The 19,091-nt window shown below is 39.3% G+C and overlaps 1 protein-coding gene across 1 annotated transcript in view; it reads left to right on the top strand.

Moving 5' to 3' along the window:
• The first annotated feature begins 1,179 nt into the window (after positions 1–1,179).
• LOC121094961 (mucin-5B) overlaps positions 1,180–19,091 on the top strand; it is a 43,927-nt gene continuing 26,015 nt past the window's right edge. The window contains exons 1-15 of the mRNA XM_040609181.1: positions 1,180–1,278; positions 2,989–3,244; positions 4,689–4,803; positions 6,163–6,250; positions 8,277–8,410; positions 8,807–9,032; positions 9,800–9,925; positions 10,682–10,799; positions 12,033–12,171; positions 12,763–12,864; positions 13,901–13,970; positions 14,226–14,363; positions 15,076–15,240; positions 16,097–16,191; positions 17,713–17,839. Of these exons, the coding sequence (XP_040465115.1) occupies positions 1,197–1,278; positions 2,989–3,244; positions 4,689–4,803; positions 6,163–6,250; positions 8,277–8,410; positions 8,807–9,032; positions 9,800–9,925; positions 10,682–10,799; positions 12,033–12,171; positions 12,763–12,864; positions 13,901–13,970; positions 14,226–14,363; positions 15,076–15,240; positions 16,097–16,191; positions 17,713–17,839 (1,981 nt within the window). The 5' untranslated portion in view covers positions 1,180–1,196. The remainder of the gene's footprint in view (positions 1,279–2,988; positions 3,245–4,688; positions 4,804–6,162; positions 6,251–8,276; positions 8,411–8,806; positions 9,033–9,799; positions 9,926–10,681; positions 10,800–12,032; positions 12,172–12,762; positions 12,865–13,900; positions 13,971–14,225; positions 14,364–15,075; positions 15,241–16,096; positions 16,192–17,712; positions 17,840–19,091) is intronic.

Genomic DNA, 19,091 nt, shown 5'->3' with positions numbered 1-19,091 from the left:
GAAACCTAAATCCAATTTAAACTGTGTTTGTGCCCATTTACTACAGGTAATCATTCTGGCATTAGTGTATTCCCAAAGAGGCCTGGAGCAGTTGACAATGTGGGAACGCCTGTTATCCATGTTTGATTTGCTGGGACTAGCTGAGAAGCTTGCTCTGTGTCAGAAGCAGTTCTCCCACAGCATGGATAAGGTGAAGAAATGCTAGGCCAGCTTGTGCCAACAGAGCAAGTAAATCTCTAAAAGAGACCCTAAAATTACTGACGTCAATCACCTGTGACAGGATATCTAAGAATTGTCCTACAGTGGAATGTAGGACGTCACTGAGCCTGCTGAATTGTTCATGGGTATGTGATCAGGTATTGAAGCACTCTGATAGCACCAAGAGACCCTTTTACAGCAGCATAATTGAGGACGTGAAGGAATGAGTTGTGTCTACCTTTTGGTGGGACTCGGGCACTGCTCGCTTACGCAGTTTGGAGAAAGCACCACCTTTGTGTGCATAAGGAACAAATTGACTTCCCATGTCTGACTGGTGCAATTAAATCCCATTTGTACAATAGAGGTAAGAAGTTTGCACTTTGTAGACTAATGCCATTCCTCATCTGTTGAAGCAGTAAAACTCTGGTGGTTTTTGTAAGATATTTTGGATACACTTCTTAAAGGACATTGCCCTGCTGCCTAAAGTTTTTGCTCTATATAGACCATATATTATGCCTGACCTTACAATATTTTTTGCTCTAACTTTGAGAAGTCACCATCAAGCTAGCAGAGTCAACAAACACTTTTTCTTGAGCTGGGGGACACTGCTGATGTGCAAGTCAGATGAAAGCTCTAAAAGAGGGCAATGATTGCATGTTACTAATCAGATGTTATGAAAAAGAAAACTATTGTTGCCAAAGAAAAAGCTACACTGTAGGTGTTGGGGGCTGGGGGACCTGTATTAAAGAAAGGAAATAAGAAAGCACTGTCTCTGCAGAAAGGAAGAGAACTAGATACCTGTCTAATCTGAAAGACAGAAGGTTGCTGGGTGCTAAACATGAACCACCAAAAGAAAACTGAATGAAGCTCCACCTTTCGGGGACCCTGCCATCGGTGTTTTGTTCTCACGCCAAATTCCTGGACTATAAAAATCTGCCTATAAGCCAAGAAAAAAACACTCCCCTGGAAGGATTTTCAAGTTACCGCTTCATGGCAAGATGGAAATAAAAAAGTGGAGGTCATTTTGGATCTTCTGCCTAATTTGGAGTTGTTGTAAGGGCAAAGAACCTGTTCAGATAGGTAAGAAAAGAAAGTATCTTAATTCTCAAATTATTTGCTTAAATGTTGCTCTCCATAGGTGACAAATAGAGTTGTCAAATGAAAATATGTAACATATTCATGTAAGAACTGTAGACGTACCAGATACTATTTAACATTGTACAGTTTCATTCTTAATGTAATGATTTAAGTATTTTACTTTTTTTCTTTCACTACTAGGTAGTTTTGATTATCAACTGTTTGATGTCCTAAGTGTCTAATCTTGAAAGAGGATACTCTCTGGATACAGTTTGCATCATTAAAAAAAAAAAAAAAAAAGTGACATCCTTTTCAACACATTTCACATGCAGTCTCTATAGAAGTATGTTACTGTAGTGCCTGCTAGGCTTGACTGCCCAGTGTGAAATACTGCATTAGGAGTAATCACAGTCTTTGTGGTCTGCTGCACTGTTACCTCCTGGTTTAGTTTTGAATGTCTTCATCTTCTCCCAGTTGCTTAATACATTAACGATGAAGGTGACAGTTATTGCTGTCTTAGTAATTCTAGTAACTCCACTTCCAAGAATCACCAAACTTTCTAGTTTCCCCTCATTATTGTGTACAAAAGTGCTAGATCACCATAATCCACTTTAGTGCTGCAAACACCTAAAGCAAATTTTTGAAGAGTCACTTTAAAAAGCTGTTTCTGTAAGGACTTCTTGGCACTCGAGTTTGTGTTGCCCATTTCTAACATCAAGTTCTGAATTTTTCAGTGTTCCCTTGCTGGTTATTAGGTAAGAATATTTTAATAATATTTTAGAGTTCACTGGGTACATTAATGACTGGTTTTTATTTGATCTGTGGTGGATGTTACTATATTGATTTTCCTAAACACGCTACATAAACAACATAAAGAAATTTGCCCTTTTTCATTTGTTAGTCTTTCAGATGGGCCTGGAAGAAATGCTAAAAGCATTTTGTAGCAAGCTTATTTAATTCAAGGTGATTCATACTGGCTTTGTGCAGCTCAGTGGTGTGAACACTACTTTCTGAAGTGATGTCTTCTATGCACTTGAAGTACGTGTCAATACCTTCAGCAGAGGTACAGCTCAGAGGTCTAAGGCATGAGTTCTGGTTGAGACGAGAAACTAGCTCTGAGCTGACTGTTGCAGCTGGTGGCAGCCTTAACTGCTGAGATCAGCAGCTGCCATTTTGCTGCAGAGTCACGCCACCTGTGGTATCTCCTGGAAGGGACTCCGTTCAAGGCTTTGGACCAAACTCTTGCCTGTGTTAAGAAGCAGGAATACAAAAGCAGAAATGAGATTTAGGCAGGCAGGATGGGATCCCCCTCACTTTACTTTAGATATCTACAGTGTAAAGGTATCTAACGTATAAATGCCAACGGGTGCCATTCTACATGGGCACCCCTCAGCAACCTTTATAGACAATGGAGAGAAACATGCAGTCTTAGAGCATGTTCTTCCTAGGCAGGTATGTAAGGTGGGGAAGCTGAACCTCTTCTGCTTCTCACTCTTAACTTCAAAGGAGCCTGGGCTCATCTTCTTATGTTGGAGGTATCTCTGGCATGGACTTCAAAAGTTCAGTGTGAAGAAACTCCTTCTCACAAACTAGTATTTTCCAGGGGTTAACATTTTTGCCTTTGAAAATCTCTCCTTTAATGTCTTTCAACAAAAAAGAGAACCTCGTGTGGGATGAATTTCTAAGCTGCCCTCCTATGACTTCTTTCTTTAGTCCAGGTCTCTACTGTCAGTAGGAGTGAGTGTGCTACCTGGGGCAATTTCCACTTTCATACATTTGACCATGTTAAGTTCAGTTTTCCTGGAACCTGCACATACGTCTTCGCTTCACACTGCAATGACAGCTACCAGGACTTTAACATCCAGATCAGGCGCAGTGACAAGAATAACTTCTTGGTCTACTTCACTGTCATCATTGATGGAGTGATCTTGGAGGTGAAGGAGACAGGCATCACAGTGAATGGGAACAAGTAAGTAAAGACCATACTGTTGTTTTGTTGTGCAGCAGGTTTTTTACTATATATTAGCAACAGGTGTCTGTCTAGGAAGCGGTCCTACGCTGTAGAGGTGCAAATGGCTGTGTGTGATAGCACTTTGGACAGGCTATTGCAAAAGGTCCACTCCATTGTGGTGGAAGAGACAAGAAGCATCCCTACATCTCCTAGGGATCAACATCAACATGATAAGCAACAAGCAATATGTATGTTATAAAAACAAAATGTGTAAGTTTCCTTAATGTTGCTTTGATTTGGGAGGGAGGAGTGAAGGGAAGGACATAACATCAACACTTCGTTTATAGAAAATTCTGTAGAAACTTTGTATTTTTTTTCTCATAACATGATTTCTGTGGTAGTAACCCTACTGTTGTATGTTGCTGTTCATGAAAAGATGATCCTTTTAGAAAAAGTTTTCCCTTTCCAGATAGATTAGTCTAGAAAATTGCCTTGCTTTTCAGATCACAGCTTGCCTTGTGATCTTCTTACACAAAAGACAGAAGTTTCAGAAGTCAAAATCCGTACCTTTAATTCCAATGTGAAATGGACCAGAAAGCAAACTGCAAGCAGAAGGGTAAAACTACTCCATAAATAAAAAGTCATATTCAACAGTAGCTGAAAGTCGCACACAATTTTAAGGGCAGCCCTCATGAGAAGTGCAGTGACCTGCTCCCAGCATATAGGTACCAAGGGCCAAGGCAAGCTTTGACTCTAGGAAAAACCCTCATGATCTTGTTGGACAGAAAACTGTAATCATATGGGCTATCTTATCTTGACAGCTTTCTAGAAATAACCAAATATAGAATAGCATCACTCAGTTGTAATTATAGTAACAAAGCCTAGGTGTATCTTTTAAATCAAAGGGGCAAGAAATCTCCTTTTAGCCATTTTCTGATTTTCTAAGTTTTTCAGGCTCTGGGAAAATGAACAGTAATTGTCTTGGTGAGATTAAAAAAGTTGTGTAGGTCTGAGTCACATCAGTACATGAGTGACAGAACAGAGCTCTTTTCACACCTTTGTGAATCCCAAATGTCAGAGAAAGCCTGGAGGGATAATAAGAACCTGCAGCATCCTTATGTGGAGGGCTATTTTCCCAGTATCGTGATCTTCTTATAACCTTTAAGGTTAGGTCCTCAGGATATAAAAACAAGCAGAACTGCATTGGTATCAGCTGAGTGGCTGCAGTATTGACACACTCATGACCAAAATAAATTGTTGATTAAGGTTGGTAAAAAGTCACAGTGGACAAGGTGATCATGCATAAATTAAATGCATTGTGTGGATGAAGGCTGACTTTGAAAAGAGTATCTCCATGGCTTATTTAGCTCCTTTTGGCTCTAGTTTTTCTTCCTATATCTCTGAGAGAATTTCATCAGTCTTTTCTTTCAATGCAATCTGTTTTGTTCCCTCCAATTTCCAGGATCCCCATGCCTTTCAGCTTGAAGAGCATCCTGATTGAGGACACCTGCACTTACCTCCAAGTCACTTCCAAGCTGGGCCTGACACTCAAGTGGAACTGGGCTGACACTCTCCTAGTATGAACAGCCAGTTAGTTGTTTTTCTCTTGGTGAACCTCATCAGTGATGAAAAGCAGAGTTGGACGCAGGCACTGTGTTGATATAAGAGACTGGGGAGGGGAGGTATCACTGTATCCATAAGCTGGTAGGGACATACCAAACTAGGTAGTAGTTTCATGGGGCAGGGGCATAGAGTCACAACCCCCAGGCCTTCCCAACTCATTTTATGTGACAAAAGGTGTCCCTGTTAACCCTGGAGATAGCACCCCTGTAGTTACCTGCTTCCTCCATGGGGTGCTGGCAGCAGCACAGCTAGTCCATCCAGCTCTGACTTGTTAATTACCCTCTTGTCTTGATGTACATTTTGTGTGGGAAACTAATACTGTGGCCAGTTCAGACAGTGGCCTCTCTCATTCCAAAGCCTTGCGATGTGGGACTTCCCCTCTCTGTGTCCACCCCAAAATAATCCTCTTCTGCAACACTGTATTTGCACTAATGGGTGTGAACAGTTATCCTCCACAGTTAGGACTGAGATACTAGATAAAAGAAAGTTGCATGTTCAGAGAGACAGGGAGAGGGTAGATGGTGAATAGAGAAAAAATATCAGGAAGCAATCAAGTAGTATTCAAATTCTGATTTAATGAAGTATTTCCTTCCCCCCTTCCCCTCTACTAATTAGTACCTGAAGTATTACAAGCATCACCTGTAGAGTGGATACACTTTTAGGGTGACACTTGTAGGAAAAGCACTGCCTATTTTTGGTGCTACCTCCAAGTACTACCTCCAGTACTACCCTCCAAGCATGAGGGAGTGATTAGGTGCAGTAGTTTTGTCTAGCAAGGCAATAATGTTCTAACCTGGCTTTTTATTCCCCCAAGTATGGGCAGAATAGGTTACACTGGACAGACCCACCCCTAGAAAATCTATGAAGTGTCCCATTTAGCCTGTGGACTAGAAAAAGCCTTAGATATGGTTAAAAAATGACCAGAAGCTGCTTCTTCACAGCATCGAGCTTCACAGCAGTTACCTCACCTGCCCAGAGTGAAGCTGTGGTACCTTGCAAGAGGTACCACATGCCTATATACCACTATCTCTATACTGGGAGACACTGGTCCAAGGACTTCTCCAGTGTTCAGCATGCTTCATTTAGCTCCTTAGTAGCTAGGAATGACAATTGCTAGAGGATTATCTTCCTATTTAAATTCAACCTGTCTGCAGTTAAGTTTTATGGCAGGTTTGTAACAGAAGACTGCTACAAATGAATAACAAGCATTTCTGCTATGGTGCTTTTCTATTGTGAATCGCTTTGTAACATGTGCTGCTGATGTGGGGAAAAGCCTTTAAGCTCTGGGCTTTCTCTTTCCTTTTGTTTTGTAGCTGGACCTCGAAGAAACATATAAAGAGAAAATATGTGGTCTGTGTGGGAACTATGATGGCAGTGAGAAGAATGATTTGATTTTGGATGGTAGGCCATGATTACAGCATATTCCACATAGAACAGAACTCTTAATATGTGACACAAAACTTGGTATCTGTTTCCTCAAAGCAGAGTTTCAGATTTCCTGACAGGCACTCTGAAATACACGAGCATTTCCATATACAGGAGATGTATTTTAAGAAGTTCTGGGGTGATTTGGATTTCTCTGCCATTTGCAAACTTGCAAGTCTCAAACTTCTTTGACCCAAATTAATTGCCTGGCTATCATGCAGCAACATCGCCTGGTTTCCCACTGATAGTAGCAACCTTTCAGGAACTTGTAGTCTCAAATCAGGCACAAGTACAATTTGTGTCCTTCCATTTTCACCATTTTATAGTTGGGTATCAAATGTGGTTATGTTTGCCTCTGTAATGAAATGAAAGCACCATCACTAAGCCAGAGAGATTTCACTGAGCATCTTTGCAGAAACCGTGGTGCCATCCACTGATACCTTCAGATATTGCACTGAACTGGAAAGAGGCCAACACAGCAGAGCTGAGGCTACAGTCCTGCAGCAGGTAGAATGAGTGGAAAGAAACCTGCATGCTGAGATAATAGCTGCAGGACTGAAGCCAAAGTTACGTCACCCCTTCATATAATACCTGGGCTTCTTAAGTCACCAGAAAACTATTGTCGTCTACCTCACCTATTCAGAAAGAATCCTGAGATTTGATTAAAAAATACCACTTGTAGCAATAGATTTGGCATTCATTTTCGTATTTCATATTAAGCTTTTTGAATGCATCTTAGTCATGTTTCTGCCTGTTACTTCACAAGCGCAACAGGTAAAAACTAAAGCTTGCTGATTTTTTCTGAAGAAAGTTAGCTACTGAGAAGCATTGCTCTAAGAAAAACAGGCTCTCCTTTTATGCATCTGGTTCAAGTTATCATCTGGATAACAAGTTTCCACACCCAGGGGTCAGGTGGCCTCCCATATCCCTCCTCTCTGCTGTGAACGCATCCTTCTCCCTGGGCTGAGCAGGCAGCAGTCGATCTGCCTGCCCAGCTTAATATCCACTGGGCATAAAGGTCCAAATTCTTTCAGACTCTTTTCTCTTAAGGAAAAAAATTATCAGGAAGAAAAATCTCATTTCTGCATGAAGCAGCTCATTTTAAGATTTTATTCTTTATATTCTTTAATGTCAGTTGAGATCTTTGACAAATCACATAGCTCCAAGAGCTCAGGGCTTTAGAAAGACTTCTGTTTCCAGAAAAGTTAGTGGTAAAGCACCTGGAAATAACATTTTTGTGGAAGTAATTCTCTCAGACCTGCATTTAGTTAAGGGACTGAACCATTATAAGAGAACAGACCTGGTCAAAAGTCTGTCTATAAAACCTTTTTTTTTTTTTTTTTTTTTAAAAAAAAAAAAAAAAGAGAGAGAGAATGGCAATTTATGCATAGTCTCCACAAAAATGTGTAAATTTCAAACTTTGTTGCAAAAATTTCTCGCATCCAGGATCAAATCTCTGGTAATGCTTTGGGAAAATGCACCCCTTTATGTAGTGTAATAGTTAACATACATGTATTTTTTGTCTGTCTTCCTCTTGCTCCCTCTTCCTATCCTTTGTTGCCTGTAAAAAGTAATAGACTTCCAGATGAATACAAACGCACTGCATCTGATACTGTGCTAAATTTACATTTTGATAGAAGGCAAACTAAAATGTACAATCATTACACAAGTGAATAAAAAACTGCAAGTTCAAATACACCCACAATGAACAGAAGTCTTTGGAAGTGATCAGGTGCAATAAGAAAGGTCAAGAGTCTCATGTGAACATAAATGCCCAGGCTGACAGCAGATCCTGATACAAATGTGCTGGATTCGTGGCTGTAGCTCAACAGAAGTTATATCAGGCTGTCATTCCCTATAATAATGGATGCTGTACTTAAATTTGGGTGTTTGGTGAAGAGCATACTGTCTTAGAGCCCAAAGATTAAGTGCATCTTTATAACTCATTACCTGATCTACAGAATTGCAGGCAGTTACTCAGATGCCTCTGGGGATTTTACAGGGTATAAAATGCATCCAAGACAATTTGGGAACTTCCACAAAGTAGAAGATCCATCAGAAAAGTGTGCAGATGTGAGTCCAGATGACCACACTGGAAGACATCCTAGAAGGGAAGACCATAGATGCAGTAAATATGTAAGTATGTGTGGTTGAGAAGTATAAACCCTCCTGAACTGCAGCCCTGGAAAAACTATGTTGAAACAAATGTTAATTATAGAACATGCACCATACTGAATTTTTCAGGAGCCTACCCATGAGTCTGACCAACATGTTGATCTTATAACTGAAATATCTCATTACAGTATAAAAGAAATAGATACTGGGAAAATGCACATTTGAATGACAGCTTCCAGTCCAAGAAAAAGGACCCCATGACATAAAGTTAGACTGGATAATCTCCAAAAGTCCCTTCCAATCTGAATTATCCTGTGACTCTGGCATCACACCATCAAAAATTGCGATGCACATCCATAAACCTGAAAGCTGGTAAAATTTCAAGCGTTGCTTTTCTTTCCCTTTTCTCATTTACAGAAAACAAAATGCAAGAAACTTATGTCCCGTTTTGGAAACTGCCCCAAAGTGGTTGCATTTGATGACTATGTAGAGACCTGCACTGAGGATATGTGCCACTGTGTAGTTAATTCTTCTCACTCTGATTTGGTTTCCAGCTGCATATGCAGCACTTTAAACCAGTACTCTCGAGACTGTGTCCTCAGGAAGGGAGACCCTGGGGAATGGAGAACCAAAGAACTTTGCTGTAAGTAACTGCTGCTCTGGAGATTTCTTTCAGGTTAGACATACACACATGTATTCTGATCCCAGCAGAGCAAAGCCGGGAGCTCTGCTAACTACTGTGAACCAATCTGTAGAAGTACTTTGACAGAAACATTGTTAATAGAAAAGCTTCTGCAAATTTAACTTGATTTTGCTCCTTAAATTAGAAATATATCTTAATATTGTCCCCCTCCTCCTTATGGCTAAGTTCTCTCCAGTTCTTTTTTTAATTTACCAGGCACAGTTAACTCATAAAGAGCCTAGACTGAGAAGTCTAATGAGTTTGTCCTTACTGTATCCTGTGCTTTCATACTTGGTAGTTGCAGCTACAGAGCAGGAAATCACTAAATCCAGGGGGAAGGCTACAGGTAGTTCTCCCAAACTGCTGGTGTGCATTGGGGTAGGAAATTAATACCAGAATGACTGATGCTTCGGGCAAAAATAAACTATTACGACTCCAAAAATGATTCTGTTGTCCTTTGCTTGTATCATGACTTCAGCCAACCTTGAGCTAGTAAAATAATGTGAAATAATTTATATTTCCCAGCAGTACTGTTTTCTCCAAACATGAAGTAAAAGTGCCCATTAAAAGTTCCTTTAGAGATTAAACAAACATGACACATCTGGATAGAAAGTTTTGCAAACAAGATATGGGGGAAAGGCGGAAGAAGGAGTTGGGTAGTGATACAATTACTTGAGAGCTCTTATAAATACATCATTAACATACCCTGTTTTCATTTGGTCTTACAGATCAGGAATGCCCAAACAACATGGAGTACATGGAATGTGGAAACTCCTGTGCTGACACGTGTGCTGACCCAGAAAGGAGCAGGATCTGTAAAGCCCCGTGTACAGATGGCTGTTTCTGTCCTCCTGGTAAGGCAGTTCACTTCTTCCAATGGGTCACACACAGAGGGAGGTTGGCCCCTTTCAGTTAGTGGCATTTTTTTTTCTTTAACATTTTATACTAACACCAATGAATAAACTGTTTCTTCTAGCATAATTTAACAACTTTCTTCTTGAAAGAACTGGATCTCTAAAGATTCAAGATCCTGACACTGGAGGAAGTGAGAGAAAAGATTTCTAAGGACTAGAAAGAAAAAAATGGTACAGGTGTGGAAAAAGGAGAGGTTTTCATTAGACAGTAAGAATGTAGGTGATGTCTGGTGAGGTGCCTCCAAGTTAATAGGCTAGATTTTGCTGGTGGTTAAGTTACACAGAAGGTCACATATGCATAAATGCATTGCCAGGTATGTACACATGTAAATTTGCACATGAAGTAGAAACTAAGATGCAGGTCTGATTCCTGTTAGATTCACTATGAGAAAAGGATGGAAACTGGCTCACATGCTTGCAATCTGGCACTTGATGATCCTGCTCACAGTGACAAATTTCAGTAACATGCAGTGATATTCTTTGGGGTTTACGTTGCTTTCATTTCAGCTTAGTATAAAATGTTTCCCATCCGTTACCACCTGAAAGAGCCTGGTGCAGTGTTTTCCTTAGAACACATCCCATTCATTTACAGAAATGCTGAATACTCACTCCAGAGTTGTTTTGTTATGTTATCTTCCTTGATAGTGTTGCCTAGACTCACCAAAGGAATATTAACTAGACAATGTGTCTGAACAGGAACTATCCTTGATGACCTCGGTGGCAAAAAATGCGTCCCCAGAGACAGCTGCCCCTGTATGTTTCAAGGCAAAGTCTACTCATCTGGAGAGACTTACTTCACTGCCTGCCAGAACTGGTAATGTTGTAAATTGCACTGTGATTGCACTAACAAGGCAGAGGCATTTATTTCAGAGTGTTGATGAGCTGCATCCTGTTCTTTTCTCCCCTTTTTTTTTTTTTCCTATTTCTAATATTTGTCTTAAATAATAATGCAAAGCCTGAGTCTGAATTTCAACAGTACATGAAAACTTGGAAATTCTCAGCCTCACACAGTTGCCACCCTCGACTGGAACTGCAAAAACTGAGCTCAAGGTTTCAGAATGCAGAAAAATGAGACTCCTCGCTATTTAGTTCAGAGGCATTGGCCACTAAAGTGAGGCAAGGAGTCATGTTAACGAGTTACATTTCCAACCATTAGATCTACAAGAGCTGTTTCAAAGTCCTGATCCTTGAGAACAATTTGATACAGAAAAAAACCTGTAGCTTGAACCCATCTCCACTCTGCACTAGTGAAAGGTGATAAGACCTCAGGTATATTATTCTCAAAACAATTTTATTTCTTACTCTGATACCCATCTAGCGAATGAAAAGTTGTATGTGTTATTTGGGCTCCCATGAGACAGCTTCGTGTCTTCACCATAGGCTTAACCTTTACTATAGGGAGTAATGAAATATGCCGTTGTACATGGTGGGATAGGCCAGATGTTCAGCAAACCCCTTTGGATTGAATATTTCCTGCATTTTGAGGAAATAGTCATAAAAACCTGCGATTTTGAGGAACTGAACTTGATGGGTAGTGGGTGGGTCCCATATATTCACATCCTCACTCTGCGCAAACCCTGAGCTGAATGTTGCTGGGTTGTTCCCCTCCTGTGGGCACAGCTCTAAGAATTTTAACTGCTCATTATTTCAGGTCGTTCACAGTTAGTTGCTGAAATGTTGCATCAGGAACTTGCTGAATAGTTGCATCAGTAGCATGAAATGTTGCAAGATCCTGCTTAAAGAGGTTCATTTCTTCTTTCTTTAAAAACTCAAGTAAACAATTTTTAGGCCCTGAAAAATATTTCTTGCCTGGCCAAGTCGGTGTCTTTCTGAAGGAGCTAGGCTGAAGCCTAGTGCAGTTAACTCTCTCATTGAGAAGCATTCAACCTTCACACTTCAAGGGTTTAATATAAAGTCTTAATTCCACAGGGATTTAATAAGCAGCCAAATAAAAAGCTAAAAAGACAAAAAGGGTGTCATCTGTGCAGATGTTTTGAAGTTTTAAACCTATGTTTTTTCTAACTGCTCCTTTTTGGGTTTTGTACAGTACTTGCAAAGGAGGCCACTGGAGCTGTATCTCTCTGCCCTGTTCTGGAACTTGCAATATAGATGGAGGATTCCATATAACAACATTTGATAACAAGAGATTTAATTTTCATGGCAACTGCCATTATGTCTTAGCTAAGGTATGAAGAATCTCCCATTTCACTCCTAAATCTCTTGAATAGCATGAGGCATTAAACTGTACTGGAGCTTTCTATGACTTAATTAAATGGCACCAATCCAGCAAAGCACTTCAACACATGCTCAGTCTTAAACCTCATAAATTTTCCCATTTGCAATGGATTGCAAGTCAATTGCTTGATGCTTAGCATCGAAGTTTTGAAGCATCGTCATGGTTTTGTAACTTTTTTTAAAAAATGATTTAATTTTCTTAATGGATGTATTAGCCAAGATTAAAGCATTTCTCCTGAAGCTTTTTTCATGTATGACTGTCAAAAGGAAGTGGATGAACAAAAGTTCCTACAAAAAGATTGAATTCCACATGACTGTCTGCAAATACACAGTGCACACAGGTTGATAGCAGAGTGCAGAGGAAAGGCAGTAAATGTTACTGATTTTGGCAATGAAATGAAGCAGTCTGCAATCAGAGATTAAATGCCCCAGTTCTTTCATTATTCCATTGTAGCCTTTCAGAGACACCTTTTTTCTCTTCTAGCTCCTTTTCTGCAATATGCTAACAATGCCTGCACATCCCCTTTCTCGTGTCTTTTCAGAATACTGATGACACATTTGTAGTGATTGGAGAGATCATCCAGTGTGGGACATCAAAGACAATAACTTGCTTAAAGAATGTATTAGTCACACTAGGAAGAACTGTAAGTAACTTGCTTTAATTAGTTACACATAATATGTCACTTTTATTTAGGTTCAAAGGTGCAATTTCTGTAGCACTGTGGACTCATTTTGGTCTCTTGCTGTTGCGAGACTGCAAGATTAATACCAGCAGATGATGCCGTGCTTGTGTTTATTGGTTTTGTTCTGGCAGAGTTACTTCCTTTCCAGTTATTTTTGATTCTGGCTTTTCCATTTTCTTTAGAGGTAGATGGATAATGTGGGGATGTCAGCTTTCTCACTCTTTTCCATTACTTCAAATATTTTAATTTCGTTCTTTTTTAAAGATTAAGTTTTCTACAAGAAAAGATCCCCTTCTTTTCACAGCAGTTCTGAGTCTTGTAGTTTTTCCTAATGCATTGAGTGAAGTAGAAGAATTTTCCAAATGAAGGCCAAAGGCCCCTCCCACTGAAGATTATGCCATGATTTAAAACTAATTCAGTGGAAGCTGAGTTAGGGCTGGTATTTATGCACTCTTAATGTTATACAGATTCATTCTGTTCACCTGGTATTTAACTGGTGCAGTCCTAACCTTGTTAGGAGATCAAACATACTAACCTCCCTCTACAGTTAACAGAGGAAGATGGGGATTTCCAAAGGACATTAGCCCACCTAAGGTATGAGCTGTTCTGGAGGGGCCTGTCTCCATCCATTAACTAGTGAGGCAGTTTGCGTCAGACAGCTCTTGTTTTGGGTATGTTACATTTCCAATGAGAGGGATCTAAACCTACACATAACATCTCACATGCAGTTCTCAAAAAGAAAACCTCTAGGTGTGTGAGAGCACTCAATCAGAGCTGTTGCTTATGGAGAGGGCTTTACATTTTTTGTTATGGCCTAGAGATTTGCTCTGCGTTACTGTATGGCATCAAGACACCGAGTTACATTGACCCTAGAGGTGATCATGTTTTGAAGACACTACTTCGTAATGCTTAATGAAGCTTGTCAGGTTGCTGTCATCTGTATCATGCCATATGCATTCACTGCTGTGGGCTTTTTCTTTTTATTTTTTCCCGGCAGACTATAAAAATATGTTCCTGTGGAAATATTTACATGAACAATTTCATTGTGAAGCTGCCAGTAAGCAAAGGTAAATATCCTTCTTCACATCTTCCCCAGACTAACCTACACCTATTTAAAGAGGGATTCCTGCTCCTTTCTCTGAAAAAACCCCTTGATCCTACTTGTTGTTAGGTCATTTGCCTTAGGTGGATACTAGGTCTGGGACTGCCTGGGAATTCCTGTGTTATACTGGATGCACTGATAGGTGGAAGTTCCTGTTTACTCAGCTTCATAAAGATTTGCAAGTGCATGCATCTCTTTATTTTCTTTTTTCCCTCTTTAGATGGTGTCACCATCTTCAGACCCTCTACTTTTTTCATCAAAATCTTGAGCTCAACTGGAGTACGGATTCGAGTGCAAATGAAACCTGTAATGCAGCTCTCCATAACAGTTGATCATTCTTACCAGAATCGCACATCTGGTAGGGGACACAATGCTCTTTCAGTTTGCTCTTAAACTGAGTTATAGCTGATTGTCTATCACTTAAAGTGAGCAAATAATTTGATTTTATATTGAATTTGGTATGTTGGAACCCCTGGTTAAATCTATAACCTTCCTGAAACAAAGTATTGGCTAAAATCTTCAATTTGCTGAAGAAAATTAGATAATCTCTGTGATGTTAAGTGTGTGCAGGTCCTTTAGACTATCTGTAAAAGCAGGCCTTCATCAGAAATTTGCAAGATGCAGACTATGCTCTTGGTTTTGCCTCCAATCTCCTGTTTACATCATGTAAGCTTTTTTTTTTTTGCTTCTGTTTCCTATCTGTTTAATGGGATTATATCCTGTCTCTCCAACCCACATTGTTTTGCTTTTGCAGTTTCCTTTGTGTATAAGCCTTTGGGAAAGGCACTCCTCTGCCTGCCAGTGTTTACTGAAGCACATTTAAGCAGCTTCCAATCTCTGTGCTATTACTAAGTGCTACTGTAATGCAGAAAAATAGTAATTACATTTTAAACACAGGGTCCTGTCTGATGTGTGGGAACATCAGGAAGTCTCTGAAGGAAAATATACTTCTCTCAGATGAGGTCCATTATAGACCTAAGAATATTAATCTAGAAACCATTTCTTTTTCCACTGATGTAGTGATTTCTTCTTTCCTTCTGCCTTATTTTTTTTCTTGCAACCCACACAAGGTCTTTGTGGCAATTTCAATAACATCCATACTGATGACTTCAGAACAGTCACTGGAGCTGTGGAAGATTCAGCTTCTGCTTTTGGTAACTCATGGAAAACCAGAGCCAGCTGTTATGATGTTGAGGACAGCTTTGAAGATCCTTGTTCAAACAGTGTGGATAGAGGTAGCAGGCTTTTCATTCCTGGATTATCAGTACTAAATAATTTTCACATGACAGATAAACAAAAAAGCTTTAGAAATCTCATAAACATCAAAAGCTGCTGCCTTTGAGGGTGTTACTAGAAAGAACACATTGGGTTTTGCAGGTCTGTAAGGTGACAGCTTTGCTTTTAAACAAAAGGACTGCAGTGCTGGTGAAAGAGTCAGCAACTTCACTGATGACTTGAAAAGCACACACAGCATCAGTGAGAACAATTTAGGTTTAAGGCAGAGTGTACTTTGTTGTTAATATTTGGGCAAGGTTTTCATCCAATCTAGGTTGTTGTAGCTGTGCTGAAGTCAAAAGGACTATGTTATCAACAGTACTGACTTCAGCAAGCGTTGTACTGTACTAGGTGCCCTGTCTGGTTTCTCACTTTGACTGGGTCTGGGTATATATAGGATTCAGACTGTACTTTCCTAGGTATGGCCACATGTAATTAAAGCTGCAGCTTATAGCCATACAGCTCACTGATGAATACATGCTTGAAGTGATCGCTTGACTGTTAAGAATTGCCTGACTCTAAAGAATTAGGGAAGTTAGATGGAGAACAATGAAAATGGGGAGGTTTTACAGGTGTTCTACAAATACAGCCACAGTAATAGTGTTATTACTTGGAAAGTGAAACCTTTAGGGAGATGGCTGGTCACCCATCCAACTACGCTTGTCACCTTGATTTGTTGATGCCTCATATTTATTTCCAGCATTATCTGAACACTTCAGGACATTCTAGGTCTGTGTGATACCTGATAAGAATATTGATTCAGATAGTAAATGTGGTTTAAGTGACTATGGACAACTATATTTTTTCCCACTTCAGAAAAATTTGCCCAGCATTGGTGTGCTCTTCTGTCTAATACAAGCAGTGTGTTTGCTGCCTGCCATTCTGTTGTAGACCCTTCTGTGTACATCAAGGTAAGGCACTGGTCTAAATGGGTGCTTTAGTGTAGTCCAGATACTGATCCACCATGAAGGTACCCTGGCCTACAGGGGTGAAATAAATTACAGTAATGCCTGTTTGTAAAGAAGTTCACTGATACCCATAAGAAAAATAACAAAATGAGAATTTATGCGAGATATGATGGGCCTTTTTGGCTACAGGCCTGAAAGTATTGACTACCGTCACTGACAGTTCTGTTGCATGATCCAGAAGCAAAGTTAAGAAAAAACAGGTTTACTGTTTTTGAAATCCGTTCACTCTTTGAAAACCCAAATCATAGTTTCTGTGTGGAATTGACATGAGAGCTTTTTCAGCCCCATGGATTTCCTCTGCCTTGGTTTAAAATTCATGTCTAGGGGGAGAATAAATACTATATTTACATAATATCTTTCCCATTTATTACTGTAGAATCATGTTAGTCTCCTTGTATTTAGAATGCAAGAAGCTGTCCATAAGTACTGTTGATGTAGAGCTGTATAATGCTGTTGAGAAAGTTGGCTAAACTCAAGAGTTGCCACATTTATATGAATAATAAAGAAGTTTCTGCAAAACCACAGAAAATTCATGTAGGAGGCGTGGGTGATACAACTTACTGAGAAAATACCTGAGCCTGAAATTTTGCCTAAAATTAACAAGTCTTCAGGCACCTTTAAAAATATGGCTTATGCTTTACCTCTCCCAAGTTTCCCTCAGAAAGTATTTCTCCTTGAGAATTAACATTAAAAATAAATAGAACAGGAATTTGCAATTTTCAGTTAAGGAAAAGTAATAACCAATTTCTTATGGATTTGTCTGTTACCTCTGTTGATTTCTTCAGATTTTAAACCATCATTCATGGAAGCATTTTCCATGACATCAGTAATGGCAGGATAAGTCACCATCTGTGCAGTATGACTGTACTGGTTTTGAGTGACTGGCTGTATCTGCGTTTTTCTGTCCAGCCACCCAATTAAAAGAACTTGAGCGTTAATTCCCTTTGATAGTTACCTAACTACTTCTTTAGATGCCATTACATATAACTCCATATTAAACCATCTTGTATTATGCACTTGTCATTTAACTGGGTATCTTATATCTACACGCTCGGTAGGTACACAAGTGCCAGTCATCGCTGTGCAATATTTTCAGTTCATTATATTTTCAGATGACATATTTTGACATGTCCTAGTTTATACATCCTCATGGGAGGCTGCTATAGACATTTCTTAGTGCTTTAATGAACTATAGGTGCTCTTACCATTCTTACTATTCATCTACTCACGAGTGTTAGACATAACGTCATTGCAGTTGCCTGACTGTAACTGATTTTCTATTTCTCAGGTTTGAATACTATTTCATTAGCATACATTTTCTCTTAGAGATATTACAAATTAAGTTTCATTGGTAATAATACCTTTTTAAAGTATATTGGTTGACTACTTTTTTATTGCTATGTGATTCTCTGTTTCTTCTGTGAGCTGGACATAACAATACCCATATGCCTTTCTGTTCCTTAGAAATGTATGTATGACACCTGTAATACAGAGAAGAGTGAAGTTGCACTGTGTAGTGTGCTCTCTACTTACTCCAGAGACTGTGCTGCAGCAGGCATGACCCTGAAGGGCTGGAGGCAGGGCGTCTGTGGTATGCATCCTAACATACCTTGGGTAGGGCTATGGGGGAACAGCTTCAAGAGAGGCCACTCTCTGGCAGTCAATATCTTCTGTACTTAGTCACCAAGTTTTGAAAAATACAATAAGCATATATTCTATAAAAAACGTCTTCCTGCCAAAATCAGTTCATGTCTACTTCATGCTCTTATGATGCATGTTCCTTGTATAAAATATTAGGTTAATTGAATACTTAGAGAAGCAAAAGAGTATAAGGTGTATTAATCAAATCACAATGAGGAGCTGCAATTTGGTTAGTTTTGAACACATGGGCATCCCCATATATTTTAATTCTGATACCCTTTCTGCAGTTCATCTCAATGCTCTTGTCTCAGACATTGCCCATACGAATGGTATCACTCTCATTAACCGCATTTTTCCATGTTGTAGTAAAATAGCAAAGTTTTTAATAAACATAATTTAGTGATATGTGAGAATGCAAAACTGTTTAAAGGCATTTTCAGCTCAGGACTATCTAACAAATGAATGAAAGTTTCTTGGACCTTGTCACTAAATCGTGGGTTTCGAGTCCACATATGTATAGATTTTTCTTTGGCACTGACAGAATTTATTATGAGATGGTATCAGAGCTGAGAATAAAATTCACAAGTCCCAGCTTCTGAATTTTACTTTAACATTTCCATTTTTCCATATAACAATCAGATAGTTCAAGTGAGATTTTCCTGTATCAACATGAAAATAGATGTATGGGTTTCTTGACTAATGACACATCTGAACAGGAAACATAACAAATATTTTTATGGAGCTTTGATGCAGCTATGATCTATTTAATTGCCTGACTTAGGGGCTAGCTGGGATATTTAATAGAGACAAACAATGTAACTGGTATGGTGCTTTGTCAAAGGCATTTAAGATACAGTAAGAACAATCAAAAAAACCTCTACTGAATAATTCAAAGGGAACATAGTGTAGTCCACAGCAAAATATCCTAGATTCATGCAGATTTATGTACTAGGTACAGTCCCTGTTTATCAAAAGCTTTATTATCAACACAGGATTGCTGACATTTTTAATGCCAAAGTGAGACTGGTTTGCAGCATGGGTTAGACTGGAATCTGTGGACTCATGGCACAGTAGATAATATTGACCCAAACAGTGCAGTAACCTTGGGGAAAAAAATGCTAATGGTTTAATCAGCACAATCAGTTTAGGCCTTATTTAAGAACAAATAATTTTTCGGGAACATGCCTGTGATAAGATTGAAG

The sequence above is a fragment of the Falco naumanni genome, chromosome 10 (genome assembly GCF_017639655.2).
Source record: "Falco naumanni isolate bFalNau1 chromosome 10, bFalNau1.pat, whole genome shotgun sequence".
Taxonomy (NCBI): domain Eukaryota; kingdom Metazoa; phylum Chordata; class Aves; order Falconiformes; family Falconidae; genus Falco; species Falco naumanni.
This window is presented reverse-complemented; position numbering and strand designations above follow the sequence as displayed.